The sequence below is a fragment of the Giraffa tippelskirchi genome, chromosome 4 (assembly GCF_054371585.1).
Source record: "Giraffa tippelskirchi isolate mGirTip1 chromosome 4, T2T-mGirTip1v1.2.pri, whole genome shotgun sequence".
Classification (NCBI taxonomy): Eukaryota; Metazoa; Chordata; class Mammalia; order Artiodactyla; family Giraffidae; genus Giraffa; species Giraffa tippelskirchi.
In genome coordinates this window covers 202992662-203012354 of record NC_137278.1, presented here as the reverse complement: position 1 = coordinate 203012354, position 19693 = coordinate 202992662, and the positions used below count along the sequence as shown (strand labels likewise).

General features: G+C 36.8%; 1 protein-coding gene and 1 pseudogene across 4 annotated transcripts in view; one reads left to right on the top strand and one right to left on the bottom strand.

The window, feature by feature from the left end:
* DMC1 (DNA meiotic recombinase 1) overlaps positions 1–19693 on the top strand; it is a 47441-nt gene that overhangs the window by 7333 nt on the left and 20415 nt on the right. For 2 of the 3 annotated variants that reach the window (XR_014082110.1, XM_081590111.1), the window contains exons 5-12: positions 1043–1125; positions 7167–7219; positions 8568–8609; positions 9868–9940; positions 14085–14176; positions 14565–14638; positions 14764–14878; positions 15229–15289. Coding sequence is in view for 2 of the 3 variants with exons in the window: in XM_081590111.1 (XP_081446237.1) it covers positions 1043–1125; positions 7167–7219; positions 8568–8609; positions 9868–9940; positions 14085–14176; positions 14565–14638; positions 14764–14878; positions 15229–15289 (593 nt within the window). In the remaining variant the exon portion in view is untranslated. The remainder of the gene's footprint in view (positions 1–1042; positions 1126–7166; positions 7220–8567; positions 8610–9867; positions 9941–14084; positions 14177–14564; positions 14639–14763; positions 14879–15228; positions 15290–19693) is intronic. The other variant, XM_081590112.1, reaches the window with a different exon arrangement.
* On the bottom strand, positions 15647–17163 carry LOC145545500 (large ribosomal subunit protein eL36 pseudogene; annotated as a pseudogene). Its single transcript, XR_014082124.1, has one exon. The product of XR_014082124.1 is annotated as a large ribosomal subunit protein eL36 pseudogene (transcript).

Below are 19693 nucleotides of genomic sequence, written 5' to 3'. Positions count from 1 at the left end.
TGCTCTATGTTCTGAGTACTCTTGGGCTGTATACCCACAAGGCAGTTCTGTAACTGCCAGTGTGTCTAATGAAGCCCTAGTGCAGTACCCAGGGTTTGGGATTTAAACTGCTCCTTTATAGCTCAAGGCATTAGTCTTCTTTCCTTTGGAAAATAATTCTATTAACAAAGAGAAGAATCTTTCTCCTTCTCATGTACCCACTAATGCTGCTGCTGCTGCTGCTGCTCCTAAGTCACTTCAGTCATGTCCGACTCTGTGCGACCCCATAGACGGCAGCCCACCAGGCTCCCCCGTCGCTGAGATTCTCCAGGCAAGAACACTGGAGTGGGTTGCCATTTCCTTCTCCAATGCATGAAAGTGAAAAGGGAAAGTGAAGTCGCTCAGTCATGTCTGACTCTTAGCGACCCCATGGACTGCAGCCTACCAGGCTCCTCTGTCCATGGGATTTTCCAGACAACAGTACCGGAGTGGGGTGCCATTGCCTTCTCCACCCACTAATGCACCAACAGTCTAATTCTCTCTTAACTGAAACTGTTTATTCTTAGAGAAAGAGATTGAGATATAGAGGGAGAGACAGAGAAAGTTAATTTCGTAGTACAGTGGTATGTATTAGAATTATCTGGAGTGGCTAATGAAGAACACAGAGGGCCAGGCTCATTGTATGAAATCAACTGAATCACTTAGTAAAGTACGAGTCTGCTTTATGCCATAAATGTATCTCATTTAACCTTTATAGCTCCCTATGAGAAAGACACTATTATTATCCCATTTGACCCAAAAGAGGAAGCCAAAGTACAGCATGATTAAGTAGTTTACCCCCATCACACAACTAATAAGTGTTAGAGATGTATTTTGAACCTTGGTAGGGTGGCTCTAGAACCTGTGTTCTTAACCATGATCTTGTGCTGCCTTCAAAGACAAATGAACTGTAGCTTACAGCAAATGATGACTCTGAGAATCAAGTACATAGTTTTTGGCAGCATTTGAAATTAAGATATTCATCTTATATCTTTTTTGAACCTTTCCTTTTGTCTTTCTGTAGGAACCAGGATTCTTGACTGCATTTGAGTATAGTGAGAAGAGGAAGATGGTTTTCCATATCACCACTGGGAGCCAGGAATTTGAGTATGTATTCATATTTTTTATAACCACCAAGCACAGTCTTTGGAATACTACATTTCTTTTCCTCTATCCGAGTTGTTATTTTGACTATAAACAATAGAAATAGCTTCTTACTGTGCAGAATTTTTTTTTTCCCTCAAACGGCAACTGAAGCAAATAAATTTTAGACTGCTTGTAAAAATGGGATTACCTTTTTTACAAGAAATTCAGACCCAAAGTATAAGTAATTTCTGAATCAGTCTGTATTAATCAATAAGCCATTAAAGAAATCAGTTTAACTTTTCATTTCCTTTTTATTCTCCATTGATCAAAGAAATTCCATTTCACTTTTGGTTTTCCTTAAAAATCAGTTGTTAGGGACTCCTCTGGTGGTCCAGTGGCTAAGACTGCGAACTCCCAGTGCAGGGGAGCCAAGGGCTCAGGTTCCACCCCTCCTCAGGTAACTAGATCCCATATGCTGCAACCAATTAAAAGAACCTGCATGCTCCATTGAGGATCAAAGATCCTGAGTGCCGCACCTGAGACCCGACACAACCAAATAAATATTTTTAAAAATTCAGTTGTTAGAGTGAATATTTTAGAAGAAATAATCCAATATTGTTTTTGCTTTTCAGCATCAGCAGTTTTAACTCCTCCCCACCTTTTTTTTTTTACCATCTTATGATTCCTAAGATATAGTCACCATCTTCCCAATGCAAGTTGACTACAGTGTGTTTTTTTTTTCCCTGCCTTAGTAGGCAGAATTACTATTTCATAAGTTAGAGAAGTGGCCAAGAGCAGTTTGAACAAAGCAGTATTTCCTCAAAGTATTCCTCAAAACCTTGACCTCACAAAAACTCCAAGAACAAAAGAGTTTCATAGTCAAATATGCCTCCCCATTTGAATATCTGCTAGGCAACTCAGACGTCACAGGTCCAAAATCAAATTTCTGATATTTGCCCCAGATTTGCTCCTCCTAAAATCTCCCTCAGCTCAGATCTCTTTCCTAATCCTCAGATCCGAAACCTTAGTGTCATCCTTGGTGCCTTTTTTACCCCGTCACACACTAACTCTAATCTATTAACAAATCCTGTCTGCTCTGTCTTCAAATATATTTAGAATAAACCAACCAGTTTCTTCAACAAATAAATTATAAAGAATAAAAAAGAGGTGGAATCAAGGAGAAGACCTAGAGATTAAAAGGCATTTAAAAGACATGTCACTTAATATGTAGATCTTATTTTGGATCCTGATTCAAACACATTATAGGAAGTAAGATATATGAGACTGAAAGTTGAACACTTACTAGATAGTTGATATTAGTTAGTTAGTTAGGTAGTTCAGTCCCTCAGTCGTGTCTGACTCTTTGCGACCCCATGAATCGCAGCACGCCAGGCCTCCCTGTCCATCACCAACTCCCGGAGTTTACCCAAACTCATGTCCATCGAGTCGGTGATACCATCCAGCCATCTCATCCTCAGTTACTAATTTTTTAGATGTGATATGGTAATGCAGTTATATTAAAAATAAGAGTCTTCATCTTGTAGAGATACCTACTGAAATATTTAGGATGAATTGATATGTTCCCTAATATCTGCTTAAAGTAATATAAAAAGGGAGAGAAGTGGTTGGCAGTTTATATGGAAAAAATTTTGGCCATGAGCTCATGGTTGATAATTGTTGAATCTGAGGGATAGGTACATGATGGTTCATTATTATAATGTTTTCTGTCTACTTTTGTTTATGTTTGAAATTTTTCATAATACAAAGTTTATATGTATATTTTTCCTATTTGTATCTATATGTGTACAGAGAGGGAGAAGAAATGTGAATTCAATTACTTCTCAGAGCCTTCTTTGTTACCTCACTGGTCTAAACCACCTATTAATATCCCTTCTGGATTATTGATAATAAGTTCTAACTAACTTCCTTCCTTTAGACCTTGCCCCTACCATTTATTCTTCACATAGAAGGCAGAATAAAATTTTTTTTATAATTTTATTTATTTATTTTTGGCTGTGCTGTGTCTTCATTGCTGGGCGGGCTTTTCTCTAGTTGCTGGGAGCAGGGGCTACTCTTCATTGCAGTGCACAGGCTTCTCATTACGGTGGTCTTTCTTGTTACAGAGCACAGGCTCTAGGGCTCGTGAGCTTCAGTAGTGGTGGCACGTAGGCTCAGTAGTTGCGCTTCCAGGGATCTAGAGCATAGGCTCGACAGTTGTGGCACCAGGGCTTAGTTGCTCCGTGGCATGTGGGATCTTCCTGGACCAGGGATTGAACCCGTCCATGTCTCCTGCATTGGCAGGAGGATTCTTTACCACTGAGCCATCAGGCAAGCCCCTGAATAATGTTTTTAAAACATTGGTCAGATCATAACACTCTTCTGTCCAAAACATCCTAATGATTCCCCAGGCTCACTCAGAGCAAGAGCCAAAAATCCTCTCTAATCTCAAATCTAAGCTCTTATTTGTCTTCTCGTTTACTTACTGTGTACCAACCATGCTAACTTTTTTGCTATTCCTAGAAAATGGCAGACACACTCCCACCTCAGGGCCTTTGCACTTAGCATTCCCTCTGCCTGGAACACTCTTTCCTCATTATGTATATGGCTTGCTGTCAGATTTTTTAGGTCTTTGCTAAAATGTCCATGTCTTACTAGGGCCTTCTGTGATCATTTTCTTTGAAAATTTATTTGAAAACTTCCTACCTTCATCCTCTGTGCCTTTTATCCCCTTTCCAGATCTAATTTTTATTCATACCATTTAATAACATCTGATATACTACATATTTTACTTACTTATGTTTATTGTCTGTTTTCTCTTTAGAATGTAAGCTCCACAAAGTGATGGATCTGTTTCTTTTGTTCACTGCTTTACTCCAGTTAGACACAACTGAGCACTGAGCACATACACACATTACTCCAAGTGCATAAAGCAATCTCTGGCACAAACTAGATGTTCAGTAAATATTTGTGGAATAACTAACTGACTGAATAAGCAAATAGTGAGTAAAATATGTTGGGGAAATGCAATAAACTATGTATTTCTCTTGGAGATTTATACATTTTATTAAAGGGTCTGAATTCCTACAGTGAAGTAAAACACCTGTTTAACCTAGCATTGCCCCAAATTTTTTAAATCACAGAACATTTTGTTCAAGTAACAGCTAAGGAAGAGTCTTTGGGAAATCTTGCTTCAAGACAAATTGGTAAGGTACTTTCCTGGTTGTCCAGGGTTAAGAATACAACTTCCAAAGCAGGGACATGGGTTTGACCCCTGGTTGAGGAACCAAGATCCCACATGCTGCCTGCATGCTGTGAAAAGAGCCCACTTGCCACAACTAAGACCCAACACAACCAAAATGAATAAATATTTTTTTAAAAAGACAAATTGGTCAAAGTCAGGTTGATCAAAATAACTTGATTCAAATGATGACTTGATATTCTCCAGTTGTTCTACCACATCATGGTTTCAGAATCATCTGGCTGAACTTCCTTGGTGGCCCAGTGGTTAAGAAACCTGCCTACCAGTGCAGGGGACACAGGTTTGATCCCTGGTCCAGGAAAATCCTGTATGACACGGGTCAGCTAAGTCCGTGCACCACAACTACTGCGTCTGCATGCTCTAGAGCCAAAGCTTTGCAACAAGAAAGCCACTGCAATGAGAAGCCTGAGCACCAAAAATACTAGAGAGTAGCCCCACTCACTGCAACTAGAGAAAGCCCATGTGCAGCAGCAAAGACCCAGCGCAGCTAGAACAAACAAATAAAATAAAAACTTTTAAATTTGGCTTAGAGAAATTATTACTCTACATATTACTTATATATTATTAAGTAATATGTTATTATTTATATATTATTGGGGCTTCCTTTGTGGCTCAGTGGTAAAGACTCTGCCTGCTGCAATGCAGGAGACCCGGATCCGATCCCTGGGTCAGGAAGATCCCCTGGAGGAGGGCATTCTCTAGTAATCTTGCCTAGGGAATCCCATGGATAGAGGAGCCTGGCAGGCTGCAGTCCATAGGGTCGCACAAAGTCGGACATGACTAAAGCAACTAAGCAGCAGCAGCAGCATATATTATTACTTAATATATTTTTTCTTAAGCTGAAAGCCCATTTATAAATTTGGCAAATTTTAAGGAACTTTTCTAATATGCTTAAACAAATTTCCTTGAATATTTTAACTTACATAATTTATTATATTTCTCTTCAGAACTTTCCTTGTATAATTACTAAAATCTTTTCAATTACTTGAATGTCTTATAAATTTAATGCATTGCAGGCAGATTCTTTATGATCTGAGCCACCAAGGAAGCCCCTATAAATTTAATAAATTAAACTTATAAGTATAGTGAGTCTTAGATACTCTTAAGTGTTCAAATACTGTGTATAAAGTTAGCTATCAACTTAGAAACTGCAGCTCTATATAATTTAATTAATTATAGGCTAATGTGTTCTGTTATAAAAATATCAAATCCTCAAAACTATGAGAGTTTTTAAGTACCAAATATGCACAGTTTATTCCCAAATTTAATATGAAAACAGTAATCTGTGAGTTTGATTTTTGTTTCTGTTTTAAAATCTTTCAAGATTTAAAAGCACTATTTCTATTCCTAATACTAAATTTTCCTGAGTTTGCCAAGGGAACAGTTATGCTATCCCAAGCAATTTGGGGTACACTTTCAGTTGAATTTGGGGTTCATTTTTTCAGAATATCCACCAGAAATTTTGTCTTAGATTTTCCAGAGCTATAGCCATTTCTCTAAAATTTCTCTAAGCCAAATTTTCAGGGTGGTTTTTCTCAAGATGAAGAGGGACAAGTAAAGCTTCCTTTAATAGTTGGTAGACTTATAGAATCTCTAAATACGTGCCTTCCAAATGGAGTGGTCTCTCCAGCATGTCCTTTAGATTCAGTTTATGCGGGTCAGTATCTAGATTTTTTCTTTTTCTCATTGAAGCCCACAGCTCTCACTGAATTTGTGGACAACTTCCAACATTGCTTCAATTTACATTTAAGTTACTCTCAAACTATGTAAATGTACATCTGTTAAATTATCCATATCTCTTAGAGCTCTGTTTGATATGTGACCATGTCCCAAAAGTCATGCTAATACAAACTACAAAGATTTTTAAAGTGCTCCTACCAGATCTTAGCAATTACTATAGTTAATATTTGTTGTACTAAATGAATGAATGAGATTATTTAACTTTAGGTCTTTTCATATCGAGAATATATATCAAATGCACTAAATCTCTGAGTTACCAATTAAGTACATGCTGTCAAAATCTGACAGTTATTTTTCTAACTGCTAGCAGTACCTATCACATCTTTGAATATTTTCTATTCTGACATGTTCTTCACAGAATTTGGCTTGTGTGAGACATGTCAATCATGGTGACAATCACTGGATTCTCCTAATATCTATTTTTCACGTTTCTCAGTACTTTAAAAAATTTGGATATTCGGTTGACTTTTAGAAACATAGTCCCAGCACAGTATGAAAAACCCAATTAATAACTAAAACCATTTATTCAAACCTCAGTTCAATTCTAAAGAATAATGAAATATAAGGCCTGCATAGCTCATTTCCTGTTGGTAGACAGGAGTAGGAACAACAGGACTTATAGATTGTTTTGTTGATCCCCCTACCCATGCACAGTATAACCAGTGATCTAAGCAGGTGGGAAGCCATTTGTTCAACCAAGAATGTATGTTTATCTTGGATAGATAAAAAGATACATAGATCAGTTCAGTTCAGTCGCTCAGTCGTGTCCGACTCTTTGGGACCCCATGAATTGCAACACACCAGGCTTCCCTGTCCATCACCAACTCCCAGAGCCTACTCAAACTCATGTCCATCACGTCAGTAATGCCATCCAACCATCTCATCCTCTGTCATCCCCTTCTCCTCCCGCCTTTAATCTTTCCCAGCATCAGGATCTTTTCCAATGAGTTAGTTCTTCGCATCAGATACATAGATAGAAATAATAGCAGTGATATTAGCACTTTCTCCTTTCTTGATATTTCTATTTCTGTTCCTGTTACTGAAGCTTACTTTCTATTTCTAGTAAGTTGCTAGGAGGTGGAATCGAAAGCATGGCAATCACAGAAGCTTTTGGAGGTAGGTAAAAGCGTAGTATTTTGTTATATGAAAAATATATGTATGTATACACACCCATATCAATGGTAAATTGTATCTGTTTTGGAACTTATGAAATATCAGTTATCATAATGCAAGATCTTTCTGGGCTACAATTAAAATATTTTCCAACATTAACAGATGAGTTTTATTGACATTTTTCATCTTTTTATCTCTGATTCCTATAGAAGAAAATTTTTTCCTCTCATACCTTCAGAAACTAGTTGTATAATGAGACTGATCTTATTAATATTTTTAAGAAATGCATATTTCAGGAACATAGAGAATAGATTTTCTTTTTGTTGTATCCTCTATTGAAAAAAAAGTTGGGAATTCCTTGGCAGTCCAGAGGTCAGGACTGCAGTCTCACTGCTAGGGGCCGAGTTTGATTCCTGCTTGGGGAACTAAAATCCAACAGGCCTTGTAGTGCAGCCAAAAAGAAAAAAGAAATCCATGCATAGCTATTTTATGTACTGCTCCTGACAGCTCCATTATTTTCAGTCCTCAGAGAACCAAATCTGTTTTTTTTGTTTGTTCAGCGTTGATGTTTCTGCTGACTTGGAGAAATAAATCTTTGTTTATTTCTGTTGACTCCCAGTCTTAATGGCTTGTTGGTGTTTGGTCGCTAAATCATGTCCGACTCTGCAACCCCAAGGACTATAACTTGCCAGGCAAGTTATATAACTTACTATAACTCCCAAGCCAGTCTGTGGGAGTTCCCAGGCAAGAATACTGGAATGATTACCATTTCCTTCTCCAAGGGATCTTCCCCACCTAGGGATTGAACTGCATTTCCTGCATTGCAGGCAGATTCTTTACCACTGAGCCACCTGTGAAACCCATTTGAATGACTTACCTTCTTGTGTGTTTATTGATATTCGTGAACATATTTCTTGACTTTAATCTGTTAAAGTTCAGTAGGCCTAAGTTAGTATAGTGGGGATGTTTTTCTCTAGAGAGTATTTGCTTTTGTTGGTAGCTAGGAGATACCACCAATCTGAGAATCACCCTGGGATTCCCCTTGAGGATCTCAGATCAGTGGGAAAACCCCAGGCTCTCTTTCCTGTGGTGGAGCCTTACACTTTCATTTATATGACTATTCCTAAGAAAAATTTGGGTTTTATTATCATCTAAAGGACAGTTCTGAAAAAGAAAACCTTTAAAAAGTTCTTTTTATTACTGGTATTCATATTTGCAGAATCCATTCATGACACAGAGGCACTTTGTGTATGAGATTTGACAGTTGGAAAAGGAAACCATACTCTGAGACCATATCTATTCTTTATGAAAATAATCTAAAAATTAACTATTTTTTTCCTATGTTTCACAGAATTTCGAACTGGAAAAACCCAACTCTCTCATACCCTCTGTGGTAAGGATATATAACAACAAATAGCAATAACAATAATAATCATAGCCATTACTTACTAATCTACTTTGTGCCTGGTACTTTATATAATCTCATATAATCTGAACAAACTTGCAAGGAAACTAAAACTCAGAGAGATTGCTTAACTCCCCATGGTTATACAAATACCAGAGCTGGTCTGTGAATGTGTGATACGTGAGGTCATGTTGTATGTACTGCACTCTGAACACCTGAATGAAAATAGGGAGGAGGTAAATGGATATATGAATGTATTGGTGGAGAGAGGTATTTATTCATGGCCTCGATTTTTCTTATTCTGTCTTTTGTATATCAGGTTTATAAGAATATCACAGAATCTATTGAGGCTTTAGAATTCCTTACTTTCCATAGAGTAAGGGTGGAACTAAAAAAGACTTAAACAAAAATATCTCCTTTTACATAAAGTCATTGTACTGCATTTCTTAGACCTAAGTAGAAGGAACATGGGTAGGTTGTTTAGTAAGGGGATTCTGGAATCCAAATAGCTCTACCCTTAATAGCTGCATGACCTTGGTTAAGTTGCTTCACCTTTCAGATTTTCCCCATCAGTAAAATAGGAATAATGATAGGGGCATTTTAGGATTGTTTTGAAACATAAATGAAATAATGTGTGTACTTAATGTAAAGTAATTCCTTAGTGTTAATACTACATATAAAGAAAATGCATTTAAAATTAATGCATACATTAATTGAAAAGTTACTTAAATGAGTTACATAGCGTAAATTATATTTGTGATTATTTCTTATAGGAAGAAAGTAATATTTAAATTCTACCTCTGTTCTTTTTAAAAAAATTTTTATTAAAATACGGTTGATTTACTATGTTGTGCCAATCTCTGCTGTACAGCAAAGTGACTCATTTATGCACATATATACCTTCTTTTCTATTATGGTTTATTGCAGGATGTTAAATATAGTTGCCTGTGCTATACATTAGGACCTTGTTATTCTACTTCTGTTCTTTACGAGAACTAAATTTCATGAATATCTCCCATTGTGAAAGATACTGACATTCTTTGCTGAATTACTGTTATGCTGGAAGAATACTTATAATTTTACCACTGGTTAGTAATATAAAAATAAAGCATGCTATTTAGAAACTATTACTTGCTAGATGGCTAGAGAGTTGCAACCAGAATAAATCCCATGTTAATTTGTATATCCATTTGTACAGAGTTTATTCACTCTTGTTAATATTAATTAATTTTTAATTGCTTCCTAGTGACAGCTCAACTTCCAGGAGCAGGTGGCTACTCAGGAGGAAAGATTATCTTCATCGATACAGAAAATACTTTGTAACCCTTTTATTTACGCAAATTGCTAACATAATAGTGTGACATAGTACTATTACTATAAAAGAGAATTTGTTTGAAAGATGTCATTTTTATAACTATCCTGTAAACCAATAATAATGAAAAAAAAAAACAAGGGGAAACAGTTGCTAGTTGAGTTCTCAAATCGCTTTTTTCTTCTTAAATCTTTTTAAGAATTATTTATTTTTTTTATTGACATAGAGTTGATTTACCATGTTATGTTAGTTTCAGGTATACAGGAAAGTGACCCAGTTATATATATATGTATACACACACACACACACACACACACACTCATATGTATATACACACACACATATATTGTTGTGGTTGTTTAGTCACTAAGTCGTGTCCTACTCTTGTGACCCCATGGTTTATAGCCCACCAGGCTCCTCTGCCCATGGGATTTCCCAGGCAAGAATACTGGAGTGGCTTGCCATTTCCTTCTCCAGGGGATCTTCCCAGCCCAGGAATCGAACCTGCATCTCCCGCATTAGCAGGTGGATTCTTTACCACTGAGCCACCAGGGAAGGCCATATACATACATATGTATGCATGCATGTGTGTTAATCGCTTAGTTGTGTCCATTTCTTTGTGATCCTATGGATTGTAGCCTGCCAGGCTCCTCTGTCCATGGAGTTCTCCAGGCAAGAATACTGGAGTAGGTAGCCATTCCCTTCTCCAGGGGATTTTTCCACCCCAGGGATCGAACCTAGGTCTCCCGCATTGCAGGCAGATTTTTTACTGTCTTAGCCACCAGGGAAGCCCATATGTATACATATATATATGTGTATGTGTATATATATATGTTCTTCTTCAGATTCTTTTCCCTTATAGGTTATTATAAAATACTGACTATAGCTCCCTGTGCTATACAGTAGGCAGTAGGTCCTTTGTTGGTTATCTGTTTTAATTCCAAACTCCTAATTTATCCCTCCCCACCACTTTTTCCTCCTTGGTAACCATGATTTTGTTTTCTATGATCAAATCACTTTTTATTTAAAAAGGTTTCACTTCTCCAGATGGGTTTGGTATAAAATTAACAAAACAAATACACGAGAGGTAATTTTGTCTTATTTGTTTTTAATCTTCCTACTTCTCCAAGGATTTAGCTTAATAATTAGAAGATTGTTGACTCATTTAAAGTCATGGTCTCAAATAAAGAAACAGTCTGAATTGAACAAAAATACGAAAGGAAAAAGAAAAGAACCTATTTGGGTAACAAAAAGAATTGCAGTTTCGTTGAAGTATTATTTCAGAATGCAAGGCTGGAAATGTGGCTCTTAGACATAAAGGGCCTTAAAGCTGGATGATGGGTGTAAATTGGATACTTTTGCAGTATTCTAGGCAAATAATGAGATTTGATGACTGTACTTGATAGACAAAGGGAAGAGGTTTGGGAAACCATTCATAGGTTTGTCTACATACTCCGAGAGTAATGATGACAGAATTGGGAAGCTCATGTTTCAGAGGAAAAAATGATGTTTCATTTTAATATGTTGAATATGAGGTACAGAAAGACATTCATATGGCAGTTGAAAATGTTGGGCTCAGCTTGATATGGATGGAATGGCCAGGGAAAAGCAAGAGAGTTTACAGAAAGAGAACTGAGAGCTTAATTTTGGGGTATGCCTATGTCTAGGAAGAGGGGATAGACGAAGTAAGAGGATATCTGGTTGTGGACACCAAGCATAAGGAAAGTTTCAAAAAAGGATTGGGACTTCCCTGGTGGTCCAGTGATTAAGAATCTGCCTTTCAAGGCAGAGGATGTAGGTTCCATCTCTGGTCAGGGAACCAAGATCCCACATGTCCTGGGGCAACTAAGCCCTCGCCACAACAAAAGAATGTGCTCAAAGAACCTGCTTGCCACAACTAAGACCCCATGCAGCCAAAAAAAATTTTTCTTAAAGAAGAAAAGGGGTTCCACACAGAGAGAGGGTGCAAACTGAGAAAGATCACAGATTTGCAATTAGGAGTCCAAGAGACCATTTGCAGTAAAGAAAGATGATGGAAGCTTGTTGCAAATAAACAGTAAGGAATTGAGGTAGTGTGTAATTAACCAATAAATAGAAGAAGAAATAATGATAGTTTGAGGAGCTATCAGGTTCAGAAGACATTCCTTTTAACAATAGGACTGCAGCAAGAGGTGCTCAGCTGGAGTTCAACTAGTTTCAGAAATAGTTGATTAAATATGGTTCTTTGAGAGGGAGGAATTGTTCTTGCAGAATATCTGCCACTGTTTGGCAATCTGGATTTTATCCAGAATGATAGAAACAGCTAAGAGCCAGGTCATGTGTAAGAGGGAATGCAGGGGAACAAGGACATGCAAGGGCCCAAGTGAAATGTTCTCATTCTTTCAGTGTCTCTTACATTTATACTGCTCTGTCTTGATATTTTTCTTTTTATGTGCTTATATTTTGCCTACATAATTATATTTTACACTTACTTACGGCATAAATTATCTTATGACTCCTTAAATCCTCCATAGTGCCTTGCACTGGTAATTGGTTAATATGCTGATAATTCCATATGCTGATCTGCTAAAAAACATTTGTAAATTGGTTTGAACTTCCCTTTAGCATAAGCCCAACTTTACATTCCTGGTTACATAGTCACCTGGTTTTATAAAAACTGACATAGTGAAAAAAATTTTTTTTATCTCTTCCGATTCCTTGTCTTCTTTGACTTGTCTACCAATAACATCTGAGTATACTCAGCAGCAGTAGAAGGTTTTAGTGGCTGTCATTGTAGCTCTGAAGGAAACATATATAGTGCTGTACGATGACTGGGAAATCCTAAAGACAGTTCAGCATTTACTGAACTAGTTCCAAGTGTCACAAATAAGATTATAAATGGTCCTTGCTTTATAGTTACTTATAAGCTTCCCTGGTAGCTCAGCTGGTAAAGAATCCACCTACAATGCAGGAGACCACAGTTTAATCCCTGGGTAGGGAAGATCCCCTGGAGAAGGGATAAGCTGCCCACTCCAGTATTCTTGCCTGGAGAATCCCCTTGGACAGTGGAGCCTGGCGGGCTGCAGTCCATGGAGTCACAAAGAGTCTGACATGACTGAGCGACTAAGCACAGCACAGCATAGTATGATCAGTATTAACACAAATACTGCAAACAAAGTGAAATGAGTCCGTGGACATGCATTTTATCTTATGTCATTTTAGAAAATATTGTGATCACCAAAGACCTAAAAAAAAGTTTATTAATACTCTTTATAACCCACTCCAGTATTCTTGCCTGGAGAATCCCAGGGACGGCGGAGCCTGGTGGGCTGCCGTCTATGGGGTCGCACAGAGTTGGACACGACTGAAGTGACTTAGCAGCAGCAGCAGCAGCATAGTCTAGATAGATATAAGTGATTATTAGCATCTCCCAGAATACCTTTCCAGGTATACTGAATTTGTCCCCTCTATGAATTTACTAATTTCAGAATGCTATTACAACTCCTTTAGAAGAAAGTGGATTTTAAACCCAAAATAAACGAAAAACTATATGATGATAATTCCTTTCTGTACCCTTAAAGTGACCTTTTTGATCCTTTGGTTCATGTAGTCAAATTTATCATTTATTGGCAACATGTGATTAGTGGTATATTAAACTGTTGCATGTTGAACAAGTGAGGAACATGGAGTGAGTTAATTCACTTTGAAGTGACTTGAATTATAATTCAGTGATATTATCTTCATGGAAGAGATCTATTTTTATAGAACTGAGAACAAAAGAGGTTCACAAATCTTAATTTCTAGTTTTTCTCTTATAACTGATTTGCTGCCTACTGCTGAGTCATTTGCCTAATCTCTGTCAGTGTCCTCATTTGTAAAATGTAATATAGGCCATAACAACTCACTTCCGAGGTTGTTGTTTAGATTAGACAATTTAATATTTAAATTCATTACTGTCTCATTATTTCTATCACTGTTATTACTACCTAATTAAGGCATTTAGGAAAAATAAAGTCTGATGTAGATTTTAGGTGATTATTACCATCCTCAGAATACCTATATAGGTAGAGTGTTTTGCCTCTCTTTAATACACTTACTTAGAGCATTATTGTTTGTACTTGTCTAAACTTTTTGGAATTGATTTATTGGATCCTTAATCTGGCATACTCCAGCCGTCCAGATCGCCTTCGGGACATTGCTGATCGCTTCAATGTAGACCATAATGCAGTCCTGGACAATGTACTTTATGCACGTGCATATACTAGTAAGAACTCCATGCAATTGGATGCTTAGGCTCTTTTAAAGTTGGCAGCATTGATGTATTATTTGAGTGATACTTATACTTTGACATTATTCTTTTCTCTTTCTATCTTACTTTTCTCCAGATTTATTTAGTCAGTCCACAAATTTTCTTATCTAAGTCCTAAGACATTGAAATACTCTCAAATTATTTCTTATTCTATGTCTTTGAAATGGAGCGAAACATTCTTTTGGATAAGGTATCATTTGGTATGTATGCTACCATATTTAATAAAGTTATAATTAAGAAAATCCTTCAGGGGCTCTCTTTTGCTGAGTTCCAAGGACATACATGATCTTAGTCTCTGCTTCTTCTAGCTTTTATAAGATTTTCCCACTGCATTTCCCATCAGGTGAACATCAGATGGAGCTACTTGATTATGTAGCAGCAAAGTTCCATGAAGAAGCTGGCATCTTTAAGCTACTGGTACAAGCTTTTAAATACTGTTCAATCTGCAGCTATTTAGCATATTATCTTTCTTCTGTTGATTCCAATTCAAATTAACTTCCATTTCCAAATGCATTATTTATTTTTACATTAATTTTGCACAGATCATTGATTCAATAATGGCACTTTTCCGAGTGGATTTCAGTGGTCGTGGGGAGTTGGCTGAACGGCAGCAAAAACTGGCCCAGATGTTGTCACGACTCCAAAAAATCTCAGAAGGTAGATGTTTAAAATAAACAGTGATATCAGAATAGCATCTGTGACTGTTTTCTGGATAAGCTTTGCAGAGAAGCTCAGAATAATGTCAGGAGACAATCTATTTTTGAAAAATAAAATTTCCTCCATGGGGATACAACACTTTTTTAAAACTAGAAATACTGATTCTAAAAGAATAAGGTACCTAAATAATATAACAATAACTTTATGTTAACAGTGAAAAAACAGGAATGTAACCTTGTTTATCAAAGAAATTCATGGCACAGTGTTTCTAAACTCTGAAATCTAAGCAATGAGCTTTTAATATTTATATTGCCATTCTCTTAGTTTCTTAATTTTATTTCTTGATGCAGAATATAATGTAGCTGTGTTTGTGACCAATCAAATGACTGCTGACCCAGGAGCAACTATGACGTAAGCCCCAATATTCTGCTTTTGTATTTCACAAAAGTTAGTATCAAAAGGGTTAGAGTGGAAAAAAAAGGGTTAGAGTGTAGAATAGGAAATAATTCCAAAATGATCAGTCTTGATATGGGCACAAATCTATCACAAATCATGGTTTGCACAGTGCATATTACTTCATAATTGCAAATATCACTTGTTTGTTATCCAGATCTATTTTTGTCTCTAGTTCTTTATAAAACAAAACAATATTTTAACTATTTTCAGAGTTATTTGGGGTTCTTTTTTGTCTAAGATTAAAAGGATATTGGATAACAATAAGAAAAAATCTTGGAAATAAAAACTTACATACAAGATACATGAATGGTTTCTTACGAGGGGGAGGTGACATTTATTATGTGCAGGAAGTGATGTGGAGACTTCTCTCACCAAAGATACATGAATGGTTTTCGTTGCACCGATAAGCTGGTAGCCTAAAAACAAAAAAGCAGTCTTTCTACAGGGTATACATGGGATATATTTGTAAGAGGTCCTGTGAGAAAAGTCTCCTATTTGAAGAAACAGAATTTCAGTCCATGCTAGTCCATGCTAGAAATATTCATTTCTTGTTGAAGTAATTGTGCACATAAAATACATATTGATGCCTCTGCTTGAAAGATGGCAGTGAATAGAAAGATAAGGAGAGTGATAGTAGGCTAGTGAAACAGAGAATTCTAAGAAAGTTTAGTTGTCACCATCAAAAATTTTGAGCAGTGTGTATCTGGATAAGCAATCAAAATAACCCTAAATCTATGTATTGCTTTTTTAAAGATCTTTTCAATGACCTTTTATTTATAATAATTTTTAGCCAGAGAAAAGTTGCAAGACTAGCACAATGAATACACAAATAGTATCATTTGCCTAGGTTCGTCAGTTGTTAATATTTTGCCATATTTTTTCCATATGTTTGTGTGTGTGCATGTGTATGTAAAATCTCTGTATATACTACATACGTATACAGGCTTATATATGTATGTATATGTTTTGTCAACCCTTTGATAGTTTTTTTCCCTGAATTATTGAGAATTATTTGCAGACATCATGACACCTCACTTGTTAAACTTCAGCATATCTCTTCTAAGAAGAACATTCCCGTATATAACTACAAGATAATTAGCACAGTCAGGGAATTTAATACTGGCGTACTAGTTATCTAATATACAGTTATAGTCAAATGTCTCCAGTTGTTCTAATAATATCCTTTGTAGTTTGGCAGGTTTCTTGTTTTGTTTTTGGTTCAGGATCAATTAAGGAACATGCATTCCATGTACCTGTCATGTCTCTTTAGTTTCCGTTAATCAGAACAGCTCCTCAGCCTTTGTTTGATTTTCATGACATTGGTGTTTTTGTCGCACCATATGGCACACGGGATCATCAAGCCCATGCTGCCTGCATTGGGAGCATGTGACATTTTTGAAGAGCACAGGCCAATTGTTTTTCAGAATGTCTCTCAATGTGGAGTTTATTTTTTTCTCACTGTTTATTTATTTATTTTTGGCAAGATTTATTGTGAACAGAGGGGAAGGGCTCAGTCTTTCTTGGCTGCTGCTTTCCTCATGGCGGCCAAGACGTTGCTCAGCTCCTCTCTCTTCCTCTTCACGCGGATGTGTGTCCCCACCCTTTTCTTGATGAACTTGAGGGCCTGCTTGTCCTTGGAGACCTTGAGCAGCTCCATGGCTCGCCACTCGTAAGTGGCGAAGCCACACACCTCCTGGATCATGTTCCCGCACGAACTTGGTGTGTTTGGTGAGACGCCCGCGGCGGCGGCTGTGCCTCGGCTTCCTCATGTTCTTGGTCACCTTGTGACCCTTGTTGAGGCCCACGGCCATGGGGTAGCGCCCAACCATGGCTGTTGTTCTACAATGGCTGCCATGGCGGAAGCTCATTATTTAAAACATTAAACACATTTGGCGGGAAAACTATATAAGTGATGTTATGACCTTTTCCATATATCATATCAAGAGGCACATGCTTTCAGTTTGTCCCATTATTAGTGATGTTAAGTTTGATCATGTGATTAAGATGGTGTTTACAAGATTTCTCCATTGTAAAAAACCTTTTCCCCTTGGTAATTAATAAGTAATTTCTGGGCTGATACTTTGAGATTTATGTAAGTATCATGTTCTGCACCCATTGATTTTAGCATCCTTTGGAGATTCTTTTTTTTGTTTTTAATTATTTATTGATTTATTGGCTGCACTGGGTCTTAGTTGAGGCACACAGGATCTTCCATCTTCATTGGGCATGTGAGCTCTTAGTTGCAACATATGGGATCTAGTTCCCTAATCAGAGATCAAACCCAGGCTCCTTGAGTTAAGAGCAGAGTCCTAGTCACTGGACCACCAGAGAAGTCCCTATTGGAGATTCTTGTTTAAATCAATTATTACTGTGATGGCTGCAATACAAAGTTCTGTTACTTTAAAACTGAGTCAGTGTGTCGTTTGGTAGCAGATAAATCAATCATTGACATATAAATTAGAAGATATTTGATGTGATATTGTAAATTCTGAAAATTGTTCTGAAATGAATGTCTCTCTTTTTAGGCATTTTCTGAACTCATTCTGAGTATTGCTGCATCTGTTGCAGTTTGATATAGCTCTCACTCTTAAGTACCATTTTATGAATATTTTCTACTTAATTACAAGAGATTCCAATGTGAAAAGTTTTAAGTACACGAAAGGTTTTAAGCAAATTTTTTTTTGGTTTGGTCATTTTTTTGGGCCTCACCCTGAGGCATGAGGAGTCTTGGCTCCCTAACAAGGGACTGAACCTGAGCCCCCTGCAGTGGATGTGTGGAGTCCTAACCACTGGACCACCAGGAAAGTCCAAGCACATTAAAATGACTGGGGAGAGAGAAATCATTTATTCATTCAATATATATTTATTGAAAATATGCTATGTAACAAGATTCTGGGAATTCACTAGTGAACAAAAGAGACTATGTGCCTTTCCTCCATTAGCGAAAAACAAAATACATGATGTCCATTTAATTTAAATTTTAAAGTCTTGATAGGTCATGCAAAGTCTGTAGTCCTTGAGTGGTTAGGGCAATCTCTGTTTTATATGGTGTCTTTCATACACAGGACATGAAGTACTTCACAAAAAGAATAATTTTAAGCTGAAGAGAAATGGAAGATTTTTAAGGCTCACTTTAAAAAGAGAAAATGACTCATTGGCTCAGAGGGAGGAAGTGGGTTGCATTCAAATAAAACAGTACAAGTTAAAGAGCAATGTTCTTTCTTCAGGTGTTGGGAGGGAACATTGAAGAGGCCAAAACTGTCGATCTAGAGTTAGAAGGCAAAAGAAGTCTGTGGAAATTAGGTCAGATAGGATTCTTTTTCTTTTATTTGTAAAAAGTTTTGAAGAGAATCAAATCATTTTGAATTGACTCCAGTAAGAGAAAAACAGAAAGGTGACAGAAAGGAAATAATTGAAGAGTCAGAGAGCAGAAGAGATTTAAGTGCTAGGTAAAGAACCAAAGAAAGTAACAAACGCTAGTATTTTTGCTTGGTGAATCTGCTTTGAAATAGCATCCCTTCCACCTAGCCAGTTTATAAAGAAAGAAATGTTTCACTATAATTAGTATATTCTGAAATGTATTAATATTATGACAATATAAATTAAATGCATGTGTTGTAAAGCACATAAATTGCCACAACTAAATTTAAAAAGAAATTTTAAACTAAAGAATTCCAAATGCTATTAGAATACTTCCCATAAAGATAATATCTTTGTTTCTCAGTATTAAGGAACTCCAAGCTGCAGCTCTCCTGGAGCCTGTCAGAGAAATATCACTATAATTGGTATGAGGCCCCAAGTACACTGACAATAATTGAGGCTTATATCCCATGCATTATACTTGATGGCACATTGTGTTAAAAAGGAACAAAATTATAGAGGTGAGGAGCTGCCATATGATACAGCAGAGCAGTAATTCCTAGATAAGGCTCACAGATACAGATTTTAGGACTAGAATGATCCAGTTGACAAAGGCCTGGAAGTAGTCAATGTATCAGCCTGTGAAGCTCCATACCACAGCAAATAATTAGATAAGCAACAAATAAGACCTTGATGTCCCCCTACTTCATTTGTGTATTTGTTTCCCTAAAACAAAAAGTCACCTTAGAATGTTTGCAGTCCTGTAAATGTGCAGTTTATTCTTTAAGGACGTCACTTACTGATTCTACATCATTAGTATAATTAAGAGGCAATATGGTAGAGAAAAAACATTAAGCCAAGATCACTAGCATGCTGACCTTGTACACCATTTAAATTATTTGAATTTTACTTTCCTCTCCCTCAGAATTAAGAGCACTAATATTTATTGGTTGCTAACCATGTGCTAAATGCTTTCACTTATCTCATATAATCCTCATA